Source organism: Raphanus sativus, chromosome 2, assembly GCF_000801105.2.
Source record: "Raphanus sativus cultivar WK10039 chromosome 2, ASM80110v3, whole genome shotgun sequence".
In the NCBI taxonomy this organism is placed as follows: Eukaryota; Viridiplantae; Streptophyta; class Magnoliopsida; order Brassicales; family Brassicaceae; genus Raphanus; species Raphanus sativus.
In genome coordinates, this window is record NC_079512.1 from 28,012,937 (window position 1) to 28,040,853 (window position 27,917).

Genomic DNA, 27,917 nt, shown 5'->3' on the forward strand with positions numbered 1-27,917 from the left:
ACTTTTTTGTCTACATAAATATATAAAATACCAAAATTTTAACAAATTTTTGACTAATTGTTTTATATTAGTTTAATATCTTAATAAAATTGAAATTATGTGTATATGCACGGGTCTGAATAATAATGTTAACCAGACATCTAAATATAAATATAAATATTATAAAACTAAAAATATATAACACTAAAAAATATTAAATTTATTTAACAAAATGACCCACAATTCTATATTTACAATTATGGGTGATTTCGCTAATAAGATATATTAGGAAATTGCCTTAGAGAATATTTGTGTAATATATATTCGATGCATATAATTATTTAAATAACATATATAGATATCTCGAATTTTACTTTCAAAGAAAACATTTTATGGAAAACACATTCACCAAGTCATTACAATTATACATAATATCTCGGTAACCATATACTGTGATTTGATATTTATTATAAATTACTTAATTGGTTTAGTTAATATATCGGTGGTACATTATTGTTATCCTAAAACTAAACTATAAATGCTGATCTTCTACATCATCTTTACACATCCACGATCACCTTCAAAATAATAATAATAATAAAAATGACGAAACTAAACACTTTTTATTTATATATCAGACACATATAATATATTAGACATCAGAATATAATAAAATTCACCGAGTAATTATGTAATAATTGTTTTTTAAATAATTAACTTTATAATGTACAAAAAAATAAATAAAAAGTTTTCATAACAAAAAAAAACATATCTCATGCTTCCAAAAAATATGAAAACCCGCCCGACCGGGCGGGTCATGATCTAGTAACTAATTACATTGGAACTGAAATAAACAATCTTATCGAAAATTAGAAAATTAGTACAGTTGACCAAAGACTTTATTGTCTAAATAAGACCAAAAGGTTGATAATCTTCCTTGTCTTATTATTAGGGGTAGACAAAATATCCGTGAAATTTGATTCAATCCGTTATTCGTTCTATTCGATCTGAAAAATTCGAATACCCATAACTTTATGAATCAAAGCAAATATTAAAGTTTAATATCCGTCAAATAAGGAGCAAACCACAAATACTTATTTTTAAAAAACGGATATTCGATCTGGCCTATAATGTATATATACATATTTAATTTTTATCTCTACATAGATTTTTAGTTATTTTATCCATTAAATTAATTATATGGTCACTAAAGTTTTTAAAATATGTAGTTTTAAATAACTTGTAATGAAATATTACTATTTTATATTAAAAAAATTTCTTTTCTTTTAATATTTTTCAAAAAAATAATTTTCTTTTTATTTTTTACCAGATCGACAGATCGAATCGGATATCAAGTAAAATATACTGATTTTTCAGTTATCCGTAATACCGAATATCCGAAAGATTATAGATCGGATCGGATCCAAAAATCGATTATTTGTACGGGATGGATCGGATCATAGATATCTTTAAAAAATCGGATATCTGCTCCGTGTCAACCCCTACTTATTATGGATGATTAAGCCATCAACGGTTTTCCGCATTAAAATATTTAAATTTATCACCAGTCTTTCAGATGAAATTGAAAAATTATTAGTTATTTAAACGAAGCAATCTTACGCACAAAATTGGAAATTAAGGGCTGCTCCCACGGTATCGAAATGGCATCAAGAAAATAACAAAAAAAATTGAAAATTCTAGCTTTGAAATATCCATTTAGTTACTAGCTAATTAGTTTTATTTAGTTAAGGGGGTTAATTAATGTGAGACGTGCGAATTTGATTTCTCATTCTCACTGCTTACTGAATTAAACAATAACCACACTGCGACCACGATTGTGTATAATGAACAAATTTTTTATAGTTAACAGGAAAGTCTTTTGTTTATATTAAAAACAAATGAATGATGTAGGCTAAGTTTATCAAAATGTTTACTAAGTTTTTTTTGAATTGTTAAAAGCTAGGCGCTCAGATCCCAAACAGAAAAAAAGTTGGAAACTTTTAGCAACACCAAATTAATTATTAAAGAATCAACATGGCCTGATGAAATAAAATTATTTAATATTGATCAAATTAAATAAAGCTTTCTTTGAGCCAAAAAAAGAAATAAAGCTTTCTTATAGTTATAAAGTTATACAAGTCATTATAGTATTGATTTTGAAGAACTAATAAATTGTTTGGTTCTTTTCTAAAAAAAAAATTGTTTGGTTTGGAGACATGGAGACGGAAATGACCACAGTTTGCTGGCTGCCTAGTCAATATACGGAAGGATCTGATCGGGTTCTATAAATATACGAAAATCAAAAATATTCTATCTGATTTGAACGGATATCCGAACGTTCATCTAATCTGATGTTTTGAAAGTCCTAAATATTACTAAAAACTTTTGATATTTTTGTATAATTTAGGAACATATATCTTATAACTTTTAAAAACTTTTGATATGTTTAACTAAGTTATGCTTGGATCCGACTCTCTAGCAAATTAATATAAATGATATAAATAATGTTTTACCTTTAAAATATTACCGATAATTGTATACGAGGAAAGTTAGTAAAAATTAATTGTTTTCATTATATACTAAAAGAATGGAAACTGAACTACAGTACTTTAATAACCTCTTTAAAAAATTTATTGATATCTTATAAGAAAATAGAACAATTTATGCATGTGCGTTTTTCAACGCCATGCAGCTTACGTCACTGATGAAATTGACAACTTTGTGAGATATTTGACATTCGTACATATTGTCAGTTATAAATTGATATTTGATGCAATTACACGAATATGATAATAACGTTGGAATCACAATCGATCATTTCTTCGTTTATTAACATATCTTTTTTTTTTTAACACCAAATATTATAAAAACTCCCAATCAAACTAGTTGGGGTTAAAAGAGTGCAGAGCCGATTTGGCCAAAGAGTTTGCCATACAGTTCAAGTTGCGCGAGATGAAAACAAAAGAAATACACAAGAAACTAGAAGATAGAGCCTCAATGTCTCGAATGATTCCGTAGAGGTCAGTCGAGTGATACTTCGAGGAGATGGCAGTGATAAGTGCCTGACAATCTGATTTTATACAGATTTTAGAAAATCCAGCTGCTGAAGCTTGGAAGAGGGCTGACCGTATAGCGAGAGTTTCTGCTATGAGCGCCGAGGAGACGTGTTCAAAGACTCGAGAACCCTGTAGGAGAGTGGTGCCATCGGCGTTCAAAACACACCAGCCGCATCCTGCTCTGTTCGTCGTCGCCATCCAAGCTGCGTCTGTTCGTTGGTGCAGGGGAACTTGCATAGTAGTCCTCGTTTGAAGCATTGGAGTCTGTGGCTGAGCTAAGCTCCACTCTCGTGCGCTAGTCACCGCTTTGGATATAACATCCTCAGGACTGAAAACTCTGTTTTCAAAGATCCTATTGTTCCTAGCTGTCCATATTCCCCAACAAATCCAAGAGAAGAGTGTTGCCTTAACGCCAAGAGGTGGGAGATTATCAAAGGGAGCTGTAGTCAAAAATGCCGTCGCAAAAGATGGTATATCCAAGGGATTGAACTCCTGCTTCCACATGTTGCCAGACCAGACACGTTGTGCATATTCACAATGCAGGAACAAGTGCTCCGCCGTTTCCATTTCTCCACAGTGACAGCACAGTGCGTGCGCAAGGAGACCCCGTTTGGCCAAGTTCTCGCCTAGGGAAAGAGCTCCATGGGTGATCTTCCACAAGAAGAGTTGCAGTTTCGGTGATGTTTTACTAGACCAGATTGCCTTGTTTAAAAGTTGCCTCTCCATTCTCTGAGCTGCTGTGACTATCGTGTTCTCTGTTGAAGCAATTTCCATAGCACTATAGTACCCAGATTTAACCGAATATTCACCCGTTGTAGTTGCCAACCAAGCAAAAGCATCAGCGGCTCCTATATTCACCCGTTTATTAACATATCTATGTTTGTGAAATCATCTAATTACCGTGTGTGACCTGCGTATTGACCGGTATGGGCACCCTTTGACCCATATGAACAAGGTTTACATAGATATGCAACCGTACGATCAACTGCCTAATATTTCTTCCGTTCTATTCATGTTGCATGATTTGACTCTTATTCGTTTCTTTAATTATTGATATTCGATAAACTTTTTTTTTTGAAAAAGGACATTATAAACCTTTTTTACCGAACTTTTATCCTATAAACTTTGTTTCCCGTAGTTTATTATTGTTTTTTTAATGCAAAATGTTTCGAACTAAAATTCATAATTTTTTAGATCATGGATACGAATCAGTTAATCAATCTTCTCTCTTAGCTGTTGAAATTCAATCCTACACTTCTATACTATTAAAATTAAAGTATCTTTAAAAAATAAAATAGTTTTTTCATCCTAATAATTACAAATTGTACCAGTGAATTAATAATTATTAATTAATTAATCATAAATTATTTATTTTTCTAAATTTTTCTCTATCAAAACTCACCAAATTTAATTAATTAAACATAAATTTTTTTTTAGATTCTTCTTTAACCAAACATATTAAACTTACGATTATTCTTTAACTATATTATTTCCTAACCAAATTTATAATAAAACTAAAAAACTAAACAAATTTATTTAAAATGGGACTACAAATTTTAAATGTTATATATTCATGTATATTATTATTTCATTTCACATTAAAATATAAACTATAATTTTTATTAAAATATATAAAGTTATATAAAATATATGTCAAATAATATGATGATTAATATAATCCACACACACATATTTGAATTGTAAGAATACAACAATTAAATTTAAATTTAATATTTTCAAAAATTAACATAGAAGTAAAATTTATTTGGCATATTAAAAACTTAGATACATATTTATCTATCTTACTAAAATAGAAATAAATTTAATTTTGGAAATATAGATTTATTAATATACATACATAATAATTGGTGTTCTAATTTGTAAATAAATACATAAAAATAATTATTATAGTTTAAAATATTAATTGACAAGTATGTTATATAACATATTATTTTGATTGGTTATATATTCAATAGTACACAATTTAAAATCGTCAATTTATCATAAATATTATTTACAAATTGAACAAACACCGCTAGCAACCATTATGTTTTTATATTATAAAGAATTTATACATCTATTTTATAAAAATAAACATACATGCTACTGCACAGATCAAAGATCGAGTTATAATTTAAAGTAGAAATTTTTTGTTTTTTCTATTGTTGACGTCTTGTTTTTGGCTAAGATTATTAATCTTATACGAAATCAAAATTTCAACAGAAGTTACTTTGTCGGTCTAGGTCAATGATTATCTTTTCAAATGTGAATCTATTCACCAAATTTTTTAACTATTCAAAATAAAATTACATTTTAGACTCATTTGAAAATCTGATAAATGGGTTATTCAATAGCTACATTTGTTTTGGGAAGATTAATCGGATTGAAAAACCTGGATTATTCCCTGGCTATAGAAAACTTGCAAATTTGTGAAGAAAATACAGAATAAAATGTTCGAAACGCCAAGTGAGATAAAACTTTACTAACAATTAATGAAATGCTTTTTCTCTGCCGGCCACTAGAACGTGAAAAGATAAAAGCCGAAGAATTATATGTTACTATGTAACAATGTCGATTAACAGCAAGAAATATGATTTATGTACACTATGATGGTATGTCTATGAATGTACCTTATACATATTTGTATTATATGGCATTGTTTTCGGTGTGGGGAAGGGGTAATGTACACACTATTAAACAAATAATTAGACGATTTAAATAGCTGACGAATGCTCATGTGATGTGAGGCGAAGAGACAGAAGAAGTCTTCTTCCATGAAGCTTCAAGAGTTCAAGGACATGATCTCCCTTCAAACATTCACATTATACAATCTCTATTTGACGCCGTACATTTATATATTAATTTCATTTATTGCATTTGGGCATTTTAATAATACTCTAACTAAATAAGCACGATGTATGTAGACTTTTATCTACACTTGGTTCAATTATTAAAAAGGAAGTGATAATGTGAAATCATCAAAGTTTTCATTTTGAAATTATTCATTTTTTATTAATCTTGCACTTGTAACGCAAGAAAATTGTATTATAAATCATATGCTCTCACTTATTTTTATTCATATTTCATTTTTGTAATGTTAAAACATACAAAAAGAAGTTTTATCACAAAAGTCTACTAAATTTTAAAATCTAGTTTCATTGTACTAGTTGTAATCTTTTTTATCGACCTAATTCAAAAGGAGAAAGAGTTGCGGCTGTAATTACCATTACCCAGATTCAATTCACATTGCAAAAAAATATTTACAATGTTTAAGTTTCTACAAATAGGTGAAATCACCTCTCTTTTTTTACCCAAAAAGACAAAGACGGAGAAGTGGTATTATTATCAAATAATGTACTTATGTTTTGCTAGTTAGTTTAAGATAAAGAATACATATACGACTGGAGGAGAAAGTCCAAGGAATTCAATAAAAAATTGAATGAAAAAATGAACATGTTAAAGTGTTGACGCTTTAGATCCCCTCAAAGAAACTGCACAGACGGCTATAAATAAACGGTTTTATTAAGTATGTGAAGAAAAAAGAAAGACACCAAAAGAAAAACAAATTTCAAAGAAGAATAAGAAGGAGAAAGCAAAGATCTTATAAATCTAAAAATGGATGTTCTTCTGAAATTACCCACTTCAAATTCTCTTCGTACGGTTAAAGATCTTGGATCTGCTCAAATCCATGAAGCTATTAAGGTAATCGAATACCAACCTTGTGTGCAAAATAATTAAGTTCTATGTGTATATGCATGGAAATCATTTAGGATTGCTATGTTTATCCTAATTAATAAAAATGGAAACTCAAATATTTACCATTCATTTTAATGGAAACTTTAAAATTACATAAGTCATCTAAAGATCATTTTCGATATAGGATTGAATAATTTGTTAAAAATTAGTATGGGTCGCCATGATTCATGCAACAAATAGATTATTTTAACAGTTTATTTAGATTGGAATTAACCTTTAAAAAAAAACAATTCAATGATCTTAGGGTGACGGCGACCATCAAGAACTTGAATCTGCCAAGGCCGAGATGAGCGAGGTGAAGAAAGAGAACGAGAAGCTTAAAAGAATGCTCAAACGAATTGAATGTGACTACAAATCTCTCAAACTTAGATTCTTCGATGTATTTCAACAAGAACCTTCAAACAAGCCAACTCAAGATCAAAACGTAGTTGATCTTCGGACAGATTTGAGTTCTTCTGATCAAGAAGGTGATCTTGTGTCGCTTTCTCTAAGGAGAAGAAGTTCTTCCCCGAGTGATAACACCTCGAATAAGGAAGAGAAAACAGACGTGATCACCAAAGTAGTCAACTCTGATGAAGAGTTGACCAAGGCTGGTTTAACCTTAGGATTCAATAACAGCAACGACCGTGAACAAAACGAGAGTTTATCTATCGTGAATAGCTCGGAAGAAGCAAGTAAAGTTACAGGGAAGAGAAGCTCTCCCGCACCACCTGACTCCGGTGGCGATGCTGATGGAGAGGCCGGTCAGCAAAATAATGTAAAGAAAGCTAGAGTTTGTGTTAGAGCGAGATGTGACACTCCAACGGTACGCCTTTAAGTTATGCATTTTATTTCTCTCTTTGATAATTGTAGAACAATTTGATTATTATATAAAATGCAACCACTGATTAGGATCAGTTTTTCTATATGTTGTGTAGATGAATGATGGTTGTCAGTGGAGAAAATATGGTCAAAAGATTGCGAAAGGAAATCCATGCCCACGAGCATATTATCGCTGCACGGTTGCACCTGGATGTCCCGTTAGAAAACAGGTACGTACGTATCTAAAAATAATCAAATCAATCTATGTTTGAATCTTGATTTTCTAATTTTGAAAGAACAATACCAATGACATTGAAGCCATATCTAGCATGAAAGTTGGCATATATATTCATAGGTTATTAATATATTTTAAATGTGAATATTCCTATGGGTATGTTAGAGCATCTACAATGGTAAGCCCGTTGTAGAATCTTTCAAAAAAATTTTTTTATTAATATATTAGTTTTTTTTTCGTTTAATTAAAAAAAAAAAAAACTAACTATGGGTCACAACGTGTCGTGGGGTCCGCGATACAGTAACCAAATTCACCATGGATCAATCCTTACACACAGACTTTTTGAGACTGATCCCTCACGAAAACCAACAAACATAATATTTTAATTTTTTTTTCTAAGAATTGGGTTTATGGACCCCCATTGCACCTGCTCTTAGTTAAATTTATCTGCGCTATGTTATCAAATATCAATACTATAACAAAAGCAATTGGGGCCTATGCATTTATAAAAATAGATAATCAGTCCTAACTATTTTTCTTAAACTATTGGATGTTAGAGCATCATTAACCATAGCACCCCTAATGGGGTGCTTAATCATTTTTTTAACAATAAATGTGTGTTAAACAATTTGCTTAAGCAACATCTAATTAATAACCTCCAATGCAAGTATCTTATTTATGAGTTCTTAAAAAAAAAAATTAAACATTGATTTATTTAAGATAAAATTTATTTATTTATTATATAAAACATATTAAAAGATAACATTTAAAACATAGATTTAAATAAAAACATAAAAACAAACATTAATAAATAAACGAGAATAATTTGAAATCTTGTCCCGAGATCAGTTGTTGTCTCCATCATGTCCAAATCTACGCCATATATTTTCTACCAAATCAGCTTTCAGTTGTTGATGCATTTGACTATCACGAATTGTAGTTTCCATACGCATCATATCGGCGATCCTTGAAGGGGTATCTGTAGAAAACGTGAGATCGACATCTGAACTTCCGGTGTCTTCTCCTTGTTGGAACCCTGAAACATCATAGTGAGTGTATACATCTTGTTCGTCTACTACTATCATATCATCCCGTTCATTTTCTACTATCATATTATGGAGTATGATACATGCTCTCATAATCTTTCCAACTTTGACTTTATCCCAAAAAAGTGCTGGATTTTTAACAATAGCAAAGCGAGCTTGCAAGACTCCAAAAGCACGCTCGACATCTTTTCGGACAGCTTCTTGACGTTTAGCAAATAAAACTGCTTGCGGACTTTGTGGTAGTGGAATAGATTGGATAAAAGTTGCCCATTTCGGATAAATACCATCGGTGAGATAATAAGCCAAATGATACTCTCTTCCATTGACGGAGTAAGTGACTTGCGGAGCTTGACCGTTAATTATATCATCAAAAACAGGTGAACGATCAAGAACATTTATATCATTTAAGGTACCTGGAGGTCCAAAAAATGCATGCCATATCCAGAGATCATATGAAGCAATCGCCTCTAAAACGATAGTTGGTTTACTCGAACCTCGAGAATATTGCCCTTTCCAACTGGTGGGACAATTCTTCCACTCCCAATGCATACAGTCGATGCTTCCTATCATCCCGGGAAATCCACGTATCTCTCCAATATAAAGTAGACGTTGAAGATCAGTCGGTGTTGGTCTTCTTAAGTACTCATCGCCGAACAATTGAATTATTCCTTCCACAAAATTCTCCAAACATGACCGACTTGTAGTTTCAGCGAGCCGAAGGTATTCGTCGACCGTGAATGAGGAGAGAAATCTCTTGGAGATGGAAAGAAGGAAGCAATTTTAAAGATGGGAGATGGAGAGAAGAAAGCAGTTTTAAAGATGGAAGATTGAAAGAAGGAAGGCGTTTTGCCTTTCTTTAATGGCAGAGTTTTAAAGACTGTAAACAACTAACAACAAACACATTCGAGTTGACATCTATCTAACTTCTATTAATAAACCTTTCACAACCATAATCAAACATAAAGCAAGTCATTTATTATCCACAATTCAATTCATTTCAACACATTAAAGAGACAATCAATTCTACTTATAACACGGGTTCAATTCATTTTCAAAAACAAAGCAACTCATTAAACTACCTAACTCAACCACGCGCAATCTTTTTCTCAATTCAACATCACTTCTATTAGTTACAAACATCAATGCCAACTAACAAAAGTATTAACTAGTATTGCTCTAGTAAATGCTAGTATTAACATCAATGCCAACTAACTAAAGTATTAACATCACTTCTATTAGTTACAAACATCAATGAAGACATTTACCTGTATTGCTCTAGTAAATGCCATCTAGTAAATGTCATCCTCTCCTTTCACGATCCTTCCTCAGCGTCCTTGATCCATGGAACTCAACAGACAAACACACAGGAAAAAAACAAAAATGAGTAATAGATCAAGGAATCAATTGAGACAAGAAGCTAATCTATCTATTCAACTCAGACAAGAACAACAATCAATTCATTTGAGACCACACAAGAGACAGAGACATTGACAAATTGAAACCTTTCATATCTATTGATCCGTAAATGGTAAGAACGTGTGACAGTGTACCTTTTTGGGTTAGGGATAGAGCACAAAGGAAGATGAGTGATCATCTCCTGATAATCACACTCGTCTCTCTCCGTGAGTTGGATGAATGGACGAAGATGAGTGATCATTTCCTTGAAACAAAACCTTCTCAACCTTCAAAGAGTGTGCCTCTCCTGCAATCATCAGATATAAAAAAAAATCTCAGCTTTTAATCAAAAAAGAATCTCTTTTTTTAAAGATTAAACAAGGAGAGGAGGAATGGACCTGGCCACAATGGGACTCATCTCAGAGAACCATCCGGGAATCACGGAGGAGAAACAAGCAAGCTCCTTTGTCTGATCTCCGTTCTCTGTCTCCATGGAAGCGGCGGCGGCGTTATCGTCCTCTTCTCTCAGGCGCTTCAGATCGGTGGCGGAGGCTTCTTTGGCATCCATGGCTGCTGCTGCTGCTCTGCTCGGCGAAGAAGAGGAGGAGAGATGAGAGAGAGGGGTTAGGGTTTTTGCAGGGGAGTTGTTTTGATGCGCAGTGAAGTGGAGATGTCGAGAGAAACACAGAATCGCAGAGGGAGAGAAGGAAAGAACCGGAGATGTCGAGGGAGAGAAAGAGACAAAGCTCTACTAGCAAATGGATGCTTCATCTGACACGTGTCCACGAAGCAACGCGTTTTGGTGCGCTTAATTAAGCAGCGTGGCTTAGCTTATGGCATTATTTTTTTTTTTTTAAAATCACAAAATCATTAAGCGCCTCCCTAAACTACCGCGTTAATCATGCTCTTATAGGTCCAAAGATGTGCAGAAGACACGTCCATACTAATCACAACCTATGAAGGAACACATAGCCATCATCTTCCTCTCTCAGCAACCACTATGGCCTCTACTACTTCAGCCGCCGCCTCCATGCTCCTCTCCGGCTCCTCCTCTTCATCAGCCGCCAAAATGATCGGAAACAACCTCTACGACAGTTCAAGATTCATCAACAACAACAACAGCAAATCCTTCTATGCACCCACTCTTCATTCTCCGTTACATCCCACCGTCACTCTAGACCTCACGACACCACAACACTATACTTCCACGTCATTGCCTTCTTTAAACTTCAACAAACTCTCCAATTCCTTCCAAAGATTCCCATCCACAAGCTTAAATTTTTCTTCTAGTTCTTCTTATACTCCATATCCTTATAACAACGTCCAGTTTGGGACGTCTAACCTAGGAAAAACAGTCCAGAATAGCCAGTTCTTAACCAAAACCCTAACGAAAGCGCTTACTTCTGACCCAAGTTTCCATTCAGTGGTCGGAGCTGCGATCTCATCCATGGTTGGATCCAACGGGGAGCAACAGATAGTTGGCCCACGGCATCCTAATAGCAATAGCATTCAACAAATAGCTGCGACGAAGGATAACAAAGGACGTGGAGGCTATTTTAGCAGCTTACTGGCATCTAACATAATAGCAAACAACCAAACTGGTGCCTTTTCGGATCAACCATCGTCGCAACTTCCTCCATTATCGATGTTCAAGCATCCTTCTTCTTCGTCTACTACGGGTAGTTTCGTCAACAAGGATGAGAAAAGCTTGTAACTGTATCAGAACGACAAATTAGGTGTTACGGTATTGTATCAGAAGATGTTAATTAAATGTTACAATTGATTTTACATGTGTTTTTACTTTTAGGAGTGCATATCTTCTAAATTTTGATGAAGAAAAGTTGTTGGATGGATCTGATAGGTTAACTCAACCTTATTGGGCCTAAAATGGGCCTTGATGAGAATTCTTTGACATGTAACCAAAACGTGAAAATAATATGTGATGCAACGTAAAAGTGGTGTGTTGTACTTATCTTTTAGAGTTTGGTGATTCATGCTTAAGCTGTAAGAGATTTATGTGAGTTTATTTGTGATTGAAAACGAAAACTTTAAAACACGATCCGGTTTTATCTCCTAACTTCTCTACAAATCACAAGTTCGTCCGAGTTTCCTATTTTGTCTTGTTTTATCAAAAACATTAAACCTATAAGTACTCACCAGATATTCTCTTCCATCTTCACTCATATTACTTTTAATTACTTGTTTTTTCTTCTTCAGCATGGCGAGAGTTTCTGTTTTGTTATGTTTGGTTCTATTGGTTACATTAGGAGTCGTGGTAAGTTTCTCATTTGCGCACGGCACGGAAACGACACAGTCGACACTGCAACATCAGGAGAGCAGTAAGACAGCTACCACACTTGATCATAAGAGTGAACATAAAGTGCAAGGAGGACAACAGGTCATGGGTGGTCAAGGTCAACATGACCATAAGAAGAAGGGTGATCATACCGATGATGATACTGATACAGATGATGATCATACCGATGATGATACTGATGATGATACCGATGATGATGATGATGACAAGGCAAAGAAGAAGACAGTAAAAGCTTTATAAATTAATAATGTTGATATTATAACAATTTTATTAATTTAAAGAATTGTTAATTTTTATATTTTTAAAATATCTTTATATTTAGATAAATAAAAGGAATACATCATTTCCCAATATTATATATTGGTTATATTTTATAGATTAATTTATAGAGTTACTAGTTTTATATTTATATTTTAAAAATATCTTTATATTTAGAGAAATAAAAGGAATATATCATTTCCCAGTATTATATATTGGTTATACTTTATAGATTGGATATATATATTTTTATTAGATTATTTTGTGTTTTTAATACATATCATAGAATTCAAATGCGCTTCTATATGTAATACAGTAAATTGGAAAATAGGATTACAGAAATAATTTATTTTGAAAAAATAAGTAACAAAATGCTATGTATGTGTTGTATAAAAATTATAGATAGTAATTATGAATTTATGATTTTAATAAAATTATATATTAAAATGTTTTTTAAAAGTTTATTTTATCAAATTATATTATATTTAAGCGAAATTGGGCTCAATAACACAAAAAAACATAATTCACTATCTAACTAAAATTCCACCATCTCTCCTTTTTTTTCCTATCTCTCTCTTTCTTTTCTCTAAAAATCTAATTTTTTTTTTTGGTTATTCCCTAAATAAACCCTATATTTTATATCATATCAATTTGAGATCAGATAAATTAATTAATTTATCATGTTTGTTAGTTTATTATAGAATAATAACTTTATTGGGTTGACAAAAAAAACTTTATTGGGTTATATATATGAGTTCAAGAAAGGAAATCTAACGGTCAGATTTATAAATTGTGGCGCTCTCCATTTCCCGGACCAAAATGGTTAGTTTAGTTTAGGGCTGGGCGTTCGGGTACCCATTCGGGTTTCGGTTCAGTCCATTCGGGTTTCGGGTTTTCGGGGTCAAAGATTTCAGCCCCATTCGGATATTTCTAAATTTCGGTTCGGGTTCGGTTCGGATCTTTGCGGGTTCGGTTTGGGTTCGGATAACCCATTTAAAATGTTTTCAAATTTTCAAAATTCATTATATACTTTAAATTTTCAAAATCTATAAGAAAAATAATATATTACATATAAATTTTCATAACATATATGTCAAAATACCTTAATTTAACATATAAATTGGTTTTCTTTGAATATTTGGATAAAAAATCAATAGATATTTAACTATTTTGGTGTTTTCAGTATACTTTAGCTGTTTTAAACATTTACTTTTGACTATTTGCATATATTTTCTGAGTATTCTGGAAAACTTAAAAGTATCTTATATATTTTTAATAATTTTAATATATATTATATATAAAAATAATGGATATATTTAAGTATATAGATTTATTTCGGATACATTCGGGTATCCAAAATATTTTGGTTCGGATCGGGTTCGGTTTCGGTTCTTTAAATACCGAAATTTTGAACCCGTTTGGATATTTAATCAATTTCAGTTCGGGTTCGATGCTACTTTTTCGGATCGGGTTCGGTTCGGTTTTTCGGGTTCGGACTTTTTGCCCAGCCCTAGTTTAGTTACTACACATTTAGTCAAATGTGTAATGATCAGGCTAGTGTAGCCTGAACTCTTTTCTAATCTAAGTATGTGGTGTTTCGAAAAAAAAGACTAAGGGAGTGTTATTGGATTGTGAATTTCCAAAGAGTTTTGATGATTTTTTAAATTAAAGAGTTTCCTAAATTAAAAAAACTTCTGATGATTTTTTAGATTTTTATAAAATTAGTTAACGAAATTTGTAGATTGTACAAATGATTTAATTGAGGATAACTATAAACTTTTGTAGATTTATTTTAAGTATTACAATATTTTGCTGTTTTATTTGTTGTTATCCAAAATCTTTAAGCTATCAACAAACTTCTAATATGAACTTTACGAAACTATGTTTGCACAGAAAAAAATGTTTATGTCAATTCGAGCATAGTTGGTTTTAAATTTGTTTTAGGCACTGAACTTATGAGTCGACGAATCATAAAATATTTGGTCTCGTTCAATGTTTTTGTCTTTTGTTCCAAACTATATTTTTGAGTATGAAGAAATTCTCGTCTCTGATAAAGAACTTTTCATTGTATCTTGTAATGATGATTATAAACTGGTTTCCCTCAAAAATGGTAGTTTCAATAATTTAGGTATAGTTTTACAAAAAAAAAAAAATTTAGGTATATTTGTTTAAACTTTACGGTGGGGTGACCGTGAGTGATCCAGAGAAGAAGGATGTGGTGTGTTACAATTTTACGACTGCGAGGGAGTGAGGAGGTATTGCAATTATAGATTTGTATCATCTGCAATTAAATTTTGTTAATTAAAAAAAAGACTTTGAGAATACTTGATCAACTGGCAATACTTTGATAAACAAATTTTATGAGGAAAATTTTTACAAATCAACAATCCAATAACAACATATTTAAAAATATGTTAAAATCAGTAAACTTTCATTTCTTCTGAATAACACAAGACTTTTATTAACTTTGTAAAATATTGAATCCAATAACTCTAGAATTTTATAAACTTTTAACTACTCCTTACAAATTTATAAACCAATAACACAAGACTTTAACATACATTTGAAAAGTTGTAAATGAATAACACTAGAATCATCAAAACATCTAAATCTATATAACTCTTTGTAAATTCTCAATCCAATAACACCCCCTAAATTTTATCAATGATTTTAACGAATTTTCAGGAACAATTGACGATGTTGTATTATTGTTAGTGGTTATGATAGCGTCAAAAGCTACAAGGTACGCAGAAATATTAATATATTTTCAGTATATATATTTATATATATACTATTTCATTTTAAGTTTATTTTATACAGCAATTTGGTTTTTCCTTTTGGTTGTTGTTGAGGATTCATCCTGTAATCTTGGCTCAATTCAATAATCATCCCAAGCCTAAACGAATCTAATCAAGAGTGAATCAAGCATAAAGAAATAACACATGAGGCTTTGTTTACCCGGTGCTCACCGCACTTCTCCGATTTGGAGAAGCCGCTATACATCACCGGGGAGAGAAACGGTCTCTCAACCAATACACTATAAACGATGTGGTTACAGTGTACATCACCGGAGGTTTCTCTCCTCTTCTTCCCCTCTCTCGATTACATCTAATCCGAGAGTTACAACATGTTAGAGGAAGAAGATCAAGCTCTGAGCTTAGATAAACCGAGAATCACATCTCTCTCTAGCTCACTCTCATCTCTCGCTCTGGCTCTCGCTCTCTCATCTCGTCGTCTCTCTCTGTGTCTGTTACGCTTCCGTCACGAGGAAGACGATGACTTCAAACCCAGAAAATATCCAACTGAAGATGGTCACAACTCACGTGCTCCTCATGTGCATATTAGTGACTTGATACCTTCTATTTCACCAAGAGTCTTTGCTTAGCTCAGCATACTCTAACCTTCTGTTGCACTTAGAGACTTAGAAGATTAATGACATAATCCCACAATCTCCACCTTGGCATTGATCTTCTACAGCCCAAACTCCTCTTGAGCTTCCCTCCGGTGATTGAGCAAACCTGCTCACATCCTGCAACCTTTTGCAGCTTCCTGCAACTTCTTGCAGCTTCCTGCATCTCCTTGCAGTCTCCTAAGAAAATCACCTTCTCAGCTTCATACTTCTCTGAATAAAACCCATTCAGCTTCATCTCACTTTGAGCTTTACCGCTCAGCTTCATTGCTTCCTGAAACTTGTTTCCTTCCAGCATCTTAACCAGTATCTATCTCAATACACCTGAAGACTTCCTTGCCGCTGCTCCTTAGAACCTTTTAAACCCAGCTCTAGCCTTGACAACTCTCAATCTTCAATCATTTAATCAGCATCAATGAACCAGACATGTAACTTTGTTGTGATGTGAATCACAATGCCATTTATTGATCTTCCTTAGCACTTTCCATAACCTGGAAACTTGAGAAAACCACCCACCAGCAACTCAACACACACTCCATAAGCTTCTCTTTTGACTAGTATAGATCAGCCTATGATGCTTGACTTGTTACTGCAATTAAGGTCTCCAAATAATCTGCCAAAATCTGAAACGATGCTTGCTTGAAACTCTTGTAGAACCCTGAATCACCACTGGCTCAAAACCTGAAGCTTATTGACTCAAAAAACCTTTGTAGACAACCTCAACAGCTAGTAGATACCAACTGCTTATCCTGAAGTTTTCCTCTACACCAATCTGTATGAACTTTCAACCTGAACATCACTCTGCACCGCTGCTTTAACCAGCAGAACACGCCGCCTAACTCAACCCGGTTAAGAAGACTTTCGATGTAGAGATCTCTGCTCAAACCCTGCTCAAACAAATCTGCCTCAACAGAACCTCAGACAACAAATCTGACCACCTGCTGACTTCTTTATCCCTGCCTCAAACTCACAAAACCTGTGACAATCTCTGAGACACTTTCCGTAGTAGAAACCTGCAATTCTCTGACCTGCATAACTCCACCACATCCTGGTATACGAACGCCCCTGTCTGTTCCAGACTTTACGGATAACTCTGATTTCCAGTAGCTCAATCCTTCTTGTACTCTCTTGTGAAAGTACCAGCAACGCTTGCTCTTTATCTTCTTGTAGCTACTCTTAGAGAACTCCCTGAGCTTGTTCAGCTTGGTTGTTGACTCAAACAACTCCACCTTGAACTGTTTTCCTGGTCCCTGTGAATACCTGCAAAAAATACACCTCACAAGTATTTTATATATTGATTTATCATACCTGTATTGACTCTGCCTTGATGTCTTTGAACTCCATGCTTTCTGTGGAGAACCCATACTGCCACTGCCGACATCCTCTTCACATCTCTGACCACAAGCTGAACCCCTTTTACTCCATCTGATCATAACATGTTGAGCTTGAACCTACTGACACTGACTTGGCTCTCTTTTACTCTTCTTGCTTCACAAAACCAACCTGAATCTCTGTACCTCTTGTAAGCTCATCTGCAGAACCTCTGAAACCTTTTCACACTGAAATAGACCTGAAAAATCTGTCTGAAACATAACACTGCTCCACCTGAAACAATAACCTTTCAAAACCACAACGTGTTCCTCTTCACACGTAGCTTCACTTCTCAGACTTATAACCATCCTGCACTTTCTTCTTTGATTCACTTAACCCTTTTGTGTAGCTGACTATAAACATGGCTTCTTGCTTCTGAAATGTCATCCAGACCTCATGAAAACTATCTTCATTTTGTAGCCATTCAACCTTAGTCACTTAATACCAGAACCACCAAGTGTCGCAAGCTTCTTCCAAGCTTCCCATTCTGATCACATATTACCACCAAACTGACTGTGCTCCAACCTGTTAGTCTCTGCCCACAACACATCTTCACAGAAGACTTTAAACCTTGTGAAACCCTTCTGAATTTACTATCAGAACCTGTAGCAGATAAACCAGAAATCAGATTTTCTCCAACTGATTTCTATCCACTGATTTTACTATCAGTCCAACACCATACTTCTTGCCTTTATCTCTTGGCATAAAGCTTCTTCTCAAGGCCTCTGAAAGCTACATCCTTGAGTGATGTCGCTTGCTGTGCTTCCAAACTTTGTCTCCAGTTCCTGAGACTTCTCAGAATAGCAAAACAAACTATTTGCTTTCCAGCACAGACTTGAACTTGTAGTCTCCATGTTCAAAGAACTACAACCAGAAAACAAACTCCTTGCTTTCCTTTCCTTGAGCCATAAAACTAGAAACTTGTTTCTTCTCCTTGGCTCCTTACTACTGATATTCTATCAGTCGTCTTTCTCTTGAAGAAATCATCACTTCTAACCCTGTGCAGAAACACCTTGAGTGATACATTAAAACCTCTACCATGAGCTGTCACTTCCACTCACAATACTTCTCCAAAGCTATCAACTTTGTTCCCACAAAGAAACTCTGTTCCAGCATAAACTCATATTGCTTCAGAACTCTTTGTCTTTGCTCTTGGCTGCTTCTTCCTGGAGATATAACATGTTCCCGCTTCTGCTTCTTTCTTGATGACTCCACGCATTCTTCTAATAAGCCGTGACGATTGCTTATGAGAAGAAAACGCATGTGACACTCCAACATAACTAAAACTGCTTCATCACATTACTGCCGCTCAACATCGTGTGTGACAACCTTAGTCCCTTTGCGCAGAAATAACCCTTGCTGCTACAAGCTCCTTATGATCTCTTTTCTGACCTTGATCATCACCACCTGAGCTTCTCATATTCACCAGAACCTGACCCTTAATCTCTGTGACTGAACCTGCAACTCAAACTTTCTGAAAACTTGAACCAGCTCCTCAAAATACCAAGTCTGTCTTGTTCCAAAACCTGCATAAACTCATCAAGAACCATTCTTCCCTGCAACTACTATTAACTTGAATCCTGAAAGCTTTAACAGTATCTGAACAGCCTTTGACACACATACAAACTCACTTTTAAAGCGTCCCTTAAACCTGAAATTCATAAGTGCCACCAAGTGCCATTCTTCCAAACATCCTGAAACCACAGCTGCATCTTCCTTCCACAAACAAGCTGACCAATACACAATTTGACACCAAACCTGAATCTTGATCACTCTTTGCAAAGATAGCATACACCTCTTGTGATTTAGAGAGCTTCCATTCTTTATACACTGCAGTCGATGAGTATCCAGCCATCAGAACAAGGCTCTATGACTGTAGCAGAATGAGATCACTTATCTCCATGTCTTGAACCTGAGGAAACTATGAACTGACTTTGATTCTGTAACCTTAAGTCTGACCTTGACTTAATATGAATCAATGTTTAACCTGAGATCCTCCACCTCAAACAGCCATCATCAAACTAGTTCCAGAACTGCAGAACAACATTACATAACTGATTCTTTATACTTCAGTCTAAGATCCTTCATACGCTTGTGAACGCAGCAACGTCTCTTGCGAGTCTCTAATTCCAGAACTCACACCAGCTTATAACTCGAGAGATGAGAGAGCTTAACTTACTGATGCACCTGATTTCACAAACCAGAAACTATCTGAACGATTTCATCCTCCGTGTGATTCCTTTCCTCCGTCTCCGATGTCGTCGTCTACCACGAGCCAACGTCTTCATGTTCTTTCTTTGCACTTTGACATTGCAAATCTTGCAACATCTACTGATTCTTCACTCTTGCAACAATGATGCGATCGAAACTTCAACTCCTCCGATCCGATCTTGATCCGTTTCCGATGAATCCTTGAATCGCCTAAACCGAGGCTCTGATACCACTTGTTGAGGATTCATCCTGTAATCTTGGCTCAATTCAATAATCATCCCAAGCCTAAACGAATCTAATCAAGAGTGAATCAAGCATAAAGAAATAACACATGAGGCTTTGTTTACCCGGTGCTCACCGCACTTCTCCGATTTGGAGAAGCCGCTATACATCACCGGGGAGAGAAACGGTCTCTCAACCAATACACTATAAACGATGTGGTTACAGTGTACATCACCGGAGGTTTCTCTCCTCTTCTTCCCCTCTCTCGATTACATCTAATCCGAGAGTTACAACATGTTAGAGGAAGAAGATCAAGCTCTGAGCTTAGATAAACCGAGAATCACATCTCTCTCTAGCTCACTCTCATCTCTCGCTCTGGCTCTCGCTCTCTCATCTCGTCGTCTCTCTCTGTGTCTGTTACGCTTCCGTCACGAGGAAGACGATGACTTCAAACCCAGAAAATATCCAACTGAAGATGGTCACAACTCACGTGCTCCTCATGTGCATATTAGTGACTTGATACCTTCTATTTCACCAAGAGTCTTTGCTTAGCTCAGCATACTCTAACCTTCTGTTGCACTTAGAGACTTAGAAGATTAATGACATAATCCCACAGTTGTGCTAAATTATTAATATATAAGTAATTTTGAAACTGCAAATCAAACCGATAAGGTTGTATTCCGGAGCAACCGTAGGCCGAGTAGCGAATTAGATAGATTGTAAGTTTGTAAATTTAAAGTTGACAAAAAATTAAGTTTGTACTAAAAGTTTCTTGTATAATTTATATTTTATCTTTAAATTTCAATTTTTAGCACATTTTTAATAATAGAAGACATTAGCAATTGCTAATAAATAATAAAAGCTAATTAATTCATTCATTTTTATTTAATATTTTAAAGTTTAGTTCATAATCATACAAGTTATATATATATGATATTGATATACTGTTATATATATGTATAGACTTGAAGAGTACTTTTTATATATATTCAAAAACCTAATAATTAATAATGTATTTTTATAAAATATCTTCTGACCTGAACATAATTAAAAAATATTATTTTCTTGCAGTTTCAGTTAATTTTTTGTGATTAGTAGTTTATAATAAGTTTTAAATATATTACTGTTTACTTTATATGAATTAATTTAATATTATTTGGTATATGTATTAGTTATGTGCCTCGTTAAATAGTTGGTATGGATTTACGATTGAATGGACTTTATCGTCGACTCTATATTGAATAAAACAGAACAATAAATATAATTATCCTGGTTTTTTTGTTGTTAAAACACCTTTTTAACGAAATAATCATATTAAATAAGGAAGAATTCTTGATGCGCCAATTAACGATCTTGATGACATATATAGTATGATGTGATTTATAGAATAATACAGTGAATTGGTTTAAAACCAAAAAGAATAATGAAATTAGCAAACTAATTATGATATAATAAGTTTGCTTTCTATCAATTAAAACAAGATGATGTAAGATTTATGATATTTACTTGATTAGAGTATATGTTGTGTATACAAGCTGTAATTTCTCAATATTAAAATCCCCTGAGAACAATTTATTGACGATTATTAAAAGTTATGTATACATACGGTATTATTAAGCAAATTTCACCAGAAAAAGTAAAAAATTATACAAGTTTGTCTTCAAAACTAATAAGAAATTTGTATTCATTTCTTAATTTAATATTTCTATAAGTAATTTTATAAACAAAACTAAAAAGTTATATGTTAAAATAGTGATTATACAAAATTATCTATTTGAACTTATGCTTCAATTGCACATATATAAATATTTATAAAAGTTGGAACGATACGTGATTCTGAAATTTTAGTATTTGAGATTTGCATTTTTTTTTAACATACACTTACTTTTAATATTTGTTATGCTTAAAAAACTTACGGATGTGTGGATTTTTTTACTGAATCAAAACGAATAAAGAATTGAATCAGAATTAATGGATAGAGTATCCAATCTAGGTATGTATACTATGTAGTTTGGATGGTTCGGCTAAATTAAAACTTTCACAATCGCAAGTTCAGTCTCTGTGGGAAGTGATTCAAGTGAAGTGGTGGTGGCAGTGAGGTCACATGGAGAGCCCACAAAGAAGATAAATATGCGGTACCCTATTTGTTTTCTTGTGTAATAGCAGAATATATGTACATTTTAGAAGTTATTATTAATACTTAAATTCAAAAGCATCCAAAGATCCGAAAAGCTGGCCAGGTGAGTGAACGATTCTCCTAAACACTGTTTCAAATCTGTTCTCCTTTTGGACTGTTCTTCTTCGTCTTTGGAATGTGTGCTTCCAATTTTCGTCCTCATCCACCAGTTATCATTATTATCTATAATAGTTAATAATAACTTACATTTTTTTGGTTCACATGAAAATTCATTAAGCTGATTAAACCGGGTTTGGTACAAAACCGTTTAGGGTTTGCTTATCTAAACCATCTTGATCACTAGAGTTTCACGATGGCAAAATCAAAAAAGAAATTACATCAAATACGACGAGAGAAGATGGATTTCGAAGAAGATTTCATGGAAATTAGCGAAATCAGATGATCCTTCAACCGCAGATATCAATTGCAGGAAATCAGATTCAAATGCTGTAGATAATAATTTACATATTGCATGTTCCATTTTTGGTCTTCTAATATACCTTATGCCTTTAAGGTATATATATTGAAAAACAAGAAATATAATCGCTGGAGATTCATAATTGCGTCACAAAAAGAAATTTCAAAGAAAAAATGATCACACTATTTCATTAAAGAGTTAACAAAACTTTTGTATCCTAAATATATAAATACAAATAAAATATTTTTTTTAAAATATATTTTTATTTCTCCCAAAAAATTCATAATGAATTAAGTTGATACTAACATTTTAAGTTATTTTGTTAAAAATATTAAGTTGTAACAAATTGATAATGTTACGACAACCCATCAAAATTTTAAAAATATGGTTTTGACATATCTGCTGTAGTGTAAAGTTATTAGTGTTTAAGTAAACAAAACTAAAACTGATTCATGGTACATGGGTCTATACCACAATCCAGGTTTTCCGATAGTAGTTTTAGATAAACGTTTAAATGGCGATAACTTTCAGTTTCAGCTCAAAATCGTATGTTTATAAAACAAATCAAACCAAATCAGTTGTGAAAACTGAAAAAGGTGCTAATCTGTGATTCAAAAATAAAAAGTATTTTTTTGTAAATTAATAAAAAGTAAATTGTATCTTTGATGGATTGAATATTAAAGTTCTAACTGGTGAACGCTCCAAGAATAAAAGGAACGATTGAGGCAATAAAGAAAAAGGAATGAACATGAATAAATTAAAAGGAATGGATGCAGAGAGGGAATAGAATAAATTGTTCCTTTAAATGGTAACCAACAACAGGAATAAGTATTTTTAACTAATATAATTTAGAAACTATAGTTCAAAAACATTTAAATATAATTAGCTTTCTTTTTCATAAGCTTTAAAACTCCTCTCTCGTATCTCTTGCCTGCACAAAACGACGACCATATTTTTTTTTCACCAGAACTCTAATCTATAACTACTACTTCTCCATGTATCTATAATTATACATAAATCTATTTAATAGAAAAAAACATATATGAACCATGATATCTAACTAACACATATACAAAATGTTATGTTATTTTCCATCTTAATACTTGTTATGATATAGAACTATTTTAACAATTGTAATAAAAAAAGTATGTAATTCTTGTTTGTCAAAGAAAAAGTGAGTTATGCGTACCTCTTGACGGTAGAACTCTGACGGTTGTTTAGGTTAGGTGAGTAGAATAGTTTTCACATATATAATAGAAGCAATGGACGTGGAGGACTCAATAAATTAAAATGTTAATTTTCTAATTCATGTTAACAAATATTTAACAAGTTTTGTTATTTTCCATTTAGTTCCTAGTCAAAATTGATAGGGAATATTTTTTCTATTGTTCCATATACGAAGATGAATAATGAGGAACTATGTGTGTTTCATTTATGTCAAAAATTACCAATGAATGGTAAAAGAAAAAAGAAGGAACTAATAGGAACGTATCATTCCCTCTTGTTCCTTAAGTTTATCTCTGAGGCTGACTATAATAGTTGAATACTTGATTTAGATTAGTACATAAATTTTTTATTGAGATAATAATTCAGTGTGAGTTTTTTTTAAAAACAATTTGCTATGAGTTTCTTTTTCAAGTTTGCAGTTCACAAACACTGTAAAGAAAAGGGTGCATGTAGTGAAAGCAGCGGAAAAAATATTGTAACTAGAAAAATATATGTGAAAACACAGTGATTTTTGAGAATTTTAAATTTACAACATTATTACTATTATTCATGTTTACATTAGTTAAAATGTTAAATAGGCAATTTACAAATATTTTCTTCATTAAATAGGCAAATATTTTGTACATTTGTTTTATAGATATATAAATATCAATAATTATTCAAATAAATAATATTTTTTATGGTTTTTGAATCATATATTTCTAAATTTGATTTTTTATAAAAAAAATTGAAATTTGAAAATTCTTTGTGAAACTATTTTGAAACTATTTAAAAGATAATTATTTATTTATATATTATTAAAATCCTAAACTTCACCCCTCAACTATAAACTCTAACTGTAAATTAATAAGCTCTATGGTTATAAGTGTTAAATTACCTTTTTAAAATTAAAGGTAAATGTAATTAAAAACATGAAAATGGTATTAAGAATATGGCAATTTAGACAATTTCCATGACTTATTAGTTAAATTTTTAAAAATTACAATCACATCTAGATTTCGAGTCCCAAGCAATATACAATCGCTAAAAAAATTAGAAAAATATAAGTTCAGGTAAATCTTGTACTTATTAATGAAAAAAATATAATAGATTTATGAAAATTATAGAGAATTTGCATCCAGTACACATAATGTTTTCCATAATTAAGTAAATGCCTCAAATCCTACATAATGATGCCTCTATGCTAGATACTAAAATTGTCCCATCATGTGTCCTTAGCTAATTTCGTAATTTTTTGGGGTTTCCAACAAAATTGACTCAAAATTATAACTATGAGATGATGAAAGGAAAAAAAATTGTTAGCTTACTTTTTTGAGCAACAATTGTTAGCTTTATGCATGCATAAATTAACACTAGTTTTGATAGATAATGTTAATATTACAGTCACGGAAACTATTTACTAAGATATTACTTTTATAGTTGACAAAAAAAAGATATTACTCTTTTTTATTTTATATATCTGATGAAAAGACCACACGAGCACACGTTTACATCAAATAAATTAAAGGTAGCTAGATGGAAAATAACAGATAATATATATTTCATGGCTCATGTTGTGTCAATGACAAAGCTGGAAAACCGCTCGAGGCACATGCATCTGACTTTTTATCAATTTTCTTTTAACAAAGCTGCATCTGAAATCTTTCAATCAGAAAAAAAAAACTGCATCTGAAATCTATCATAGGTTTCGTTATTTTCTTTTAAGCTTTGTGTTCCAACCTAGCAAAATAAAATTCTTTCTGTAAAAAACAGATATACATGTTCTCGAAAAAAAACTTTGAAAGAAATTTTTAATTATTCAAATGAAAGTAACAAGAAAAGTCATTCTATTAAAATTGTTGAATATTCCCTATACACCAATTTTCTACAAACCCAAAACAAACAGAAAAAAGATTCAAACGGTAAATAATAATTTTAAAGACTCAATTAGAAAATCTACGAAATTTTCTTTTGATAATAATATGATATCAGATGAGTATGATGCTGTTGATCAGGACTCTGATCGATGTTTGTCTTGGACAATATACTCAATTGAACTGATGATGACTCTGATGTTGCTGCTGTTGGTCAGGCCATGCCCAATAACTAGCCGACGTCGTTTCATCGATACCATTGAACATATTGCAAAATCCTTGATCTTGAACCATCTGATGATCAATATGTGACGAGGTCGTGGTCGTAGTCGCGGATCGGACAGATGAAGGGAAAAGATCTTTGATCATGTTCACATGATTTATATCTGAACTATTATTATTTTCTGTGTCTTCATTGTTGCTCCATGAGGCTTCTGCTAATTCTCTCTTGATCTTTGATGGTTCTTTACGGTCTTGTTTCTTCAATGCCACTAACTGTTTTGTGTACCAATATTATCACACATAAATAAAGTTAGTGGAAAATTATATATTAATACATAAAATTAATTGATTTGCTAAATAAAAAATAGTTATAATTTATTAATTTTCCAAACAAAAATTACTTAAATCGTAAATGTCAACTCTACAAGCACATGGGAACTTTATTAATTTGAAATGTATGCACACAAGAATCTTTTTCTATTTATAATAGAATATTGTATAATTAATTAATGTCTTTTGACAAACATCTTTGCATCGGATCAAGAGCCTGTCACAAATCTAATTGCATTTTATTTTTATATTGTTATTCAAGATCGATATTAAAGATTTTCCTTTCTGTATATGATATTTTGTTCACCTTTTGTATACGCTTGCTGCATATAATAATTCATAATTACAATTATACAAACTTTCAAAACGCATCACTATTCCACCATATAGACCAGTAAGAACCTAATTCTGTAACTAATTGGTTAGTCGCTTGCTAAAACAAATCATAACAGATTAACAGTTTATCGAAATCGTTATCTTTTAGAAATAACGTGATGAAACACTAATTGTGTGTTTATATATAATACCTCAGCATGGAGTTTCTTGTTGTGTGCTAGAAGAGAATCATTGTCCGACTTCAAAACATCGAACTGTTTCTTGAGAGAATCATAGTCTCTCTCGAGCTGCTTTGTCTTCCACCTAGCTCTTCTGTTCTGAAACCATATAGCAATCTGCCTAGGCTGCAACCCTAAAGCCTTAGCGAGCTGCATCTTCCTCTCTGGCTCCAGCTTGTTCCCTAGCTCGAAGCTCTTCTCTAATGCCCTAACTTGCTCTAAATTGAGTCTCTTCTTCTTCTCTCCTAACATCATATGGGACCCATCATCTGATAGATTGTCTTCCTCGCCCAATTGGTCCTGATCATTCATGTTCGTCATGGTCGGGCTTTTTTGAGTTAGATGATGGTGATCTGATACTCCCGTGAAGGACATTGATCTGTTCATCATGTAGTCTCCTCCTCCTCCTCCTCCTACACCAAAACAAAGACAACAAAATTTACCAATTTTTCTTTCACCGGGTTTGTAATTATGTGAATTCCGAAGTGATGAAGCATCATAATAGGATTTAGGCTTTTAAAATCATAATTTGGTAAGGTTTTAAACCTTTTTACTCTATTATATACATGTGTGCATGTGTGTGAGTATATATATATATATATATATATATATATAGAGAGAGAGAGAGAGAGAGAGGTACTTACCGTAGAAGAGGTGAGGAGGGCAAGAAGGGAGAGAGGTAGGGGAAGGTAAGTGATGAGCATTTTCTTCATGGAGTTGCTGAAACATGAATCCATGCTGCGGAAAGGCCATCTCCAATCTCAATTCTTCTTGATTATTAACAATATTGTTCCTTTCCTCCTCATACATATACATATATGTATGCAGACGCACAAAGCAGACCAACGATTAACTCTTTTTATGAATTCTGAGCTAATCAAACTTCGCAATTTAGATCAAGAACTTGTCTGGAGGTCAATAAATAACACAAGATATTGAAGTTTTCTAGGGAGGAGAATTTACTGAGAAGAAGAAGAATGATGAAGAGATCAGTTCATGAGAGGTTTGTATAGGACCACCCTTATATCATTTTTAAGCTTTAGGGCGTATGCTGAGCTTTCTTTTGATTCAATACGTATAG

General features: G+C 32.8%; 3 protein-coding genes and 1 pseudogene across 6 annotated transcripts; 1 reads left to right on the forward strand and 3 right to left on the reverse strand.

Annotated features, from left to right (window-relative positions):
* The first annotated feature begins 6,583 nt into the window (after window positions 1-6,583).
* Window positions 6,584-12,938, forward strand: LOC108839349 (probable WRKY transcription factor 72). Its single transcript, XM_057002906.1, has 4 exons — window positions 6,584-6,737; window positions 7,036-7,596; window positions 7,709-7,822; window positions 11,182-12,938. The coding sequence occupies exons 1-4, from the start codon at window positions 6,651-6,653 to the stop codon at window positions 11,980-11,982; spliced, it is 1,563 nt and encodes a 520-aa protein (XP_056858886.1). The 5' UTR covers window positions 6,584-6,650; the 3' UTR covers window positions 11,983-12,938.
* Window positions 8,538-10,304, reverse strand: LOC130507965 (uncharacterized). Of its 2 annotated transcripts, XM_057002908.1 has the most exons (3): window positions 10,139-10,304; window positions 9,287-9,624; window positions 8,538-8,863 (listed from the first exon to the last, which is right to left on the reverse strand). In XM_057002908.1, the coding sequence occupies exons 1-3, from the start codon at window positions 10,174-10,176 to the stop codon at window positions 8,673-8,675; spliced, it is 567 nt and encodes a 188-aa protein (XP_056858888.1). In that variant the 5' UTR covers window positions 10,177-10,304; the 3' UTR covers window positions 8,538-8,672. The 2 variants fall into 2 exon arrangements, with proteins under 2 accessions (XP_056858888.1, XP_056858887.1); XM_057002907.1 differs by having other exon boundaries at window positions 8,538-9,626.
* LOC130507966 (spermidine synthase 1-like) lies at window positions 8,538-11,104 on the reverse strand (annotated as a pseudogene).
* A 12,748-nt stretch (window positions 12,939-25,686) lies between the features above and the next one.
* LOC108829056 (homeobox-leucine zipper protein HAT7) lies at window positions 25,687-27,880 on the reverse strand. 3 transcript variants are annotated; one of them, XM_057002909.1, is made up of 3 exons: window positions 27,481-27,880; window positions 26,810-27,246; window positions 25,687-26,225 (listed from the first exon to the last, which is right to left on the reverse strand). In XM_057002909.1, exons 1-3 carry the CDS (start codon window positions 27,650-27,652, stop codon window positions 25,905-25,907), a joined length of 930 nt encoding a protein of 309 aa, XP_056858889.1. In that variant the 5' UTR covers window positions 27,653-27,880; the 3' UTR covers window positions 25,687-25,904. The 3 variants fall into 3 exon arrangements, with proteins under 3 accessions (XP_056858889.1, XP_018458219.2, XP_056858890.1); XM_018602717.2 differs by having other exon boundaries at window positions 26,810-27,249; XM_057002910.1 differs by having other exon boundaries at window positions 26,810-27,240; window positions 27,481-27,878.
* Window positions 27,881-27,917: the final 37 nt, after the last annotated feature.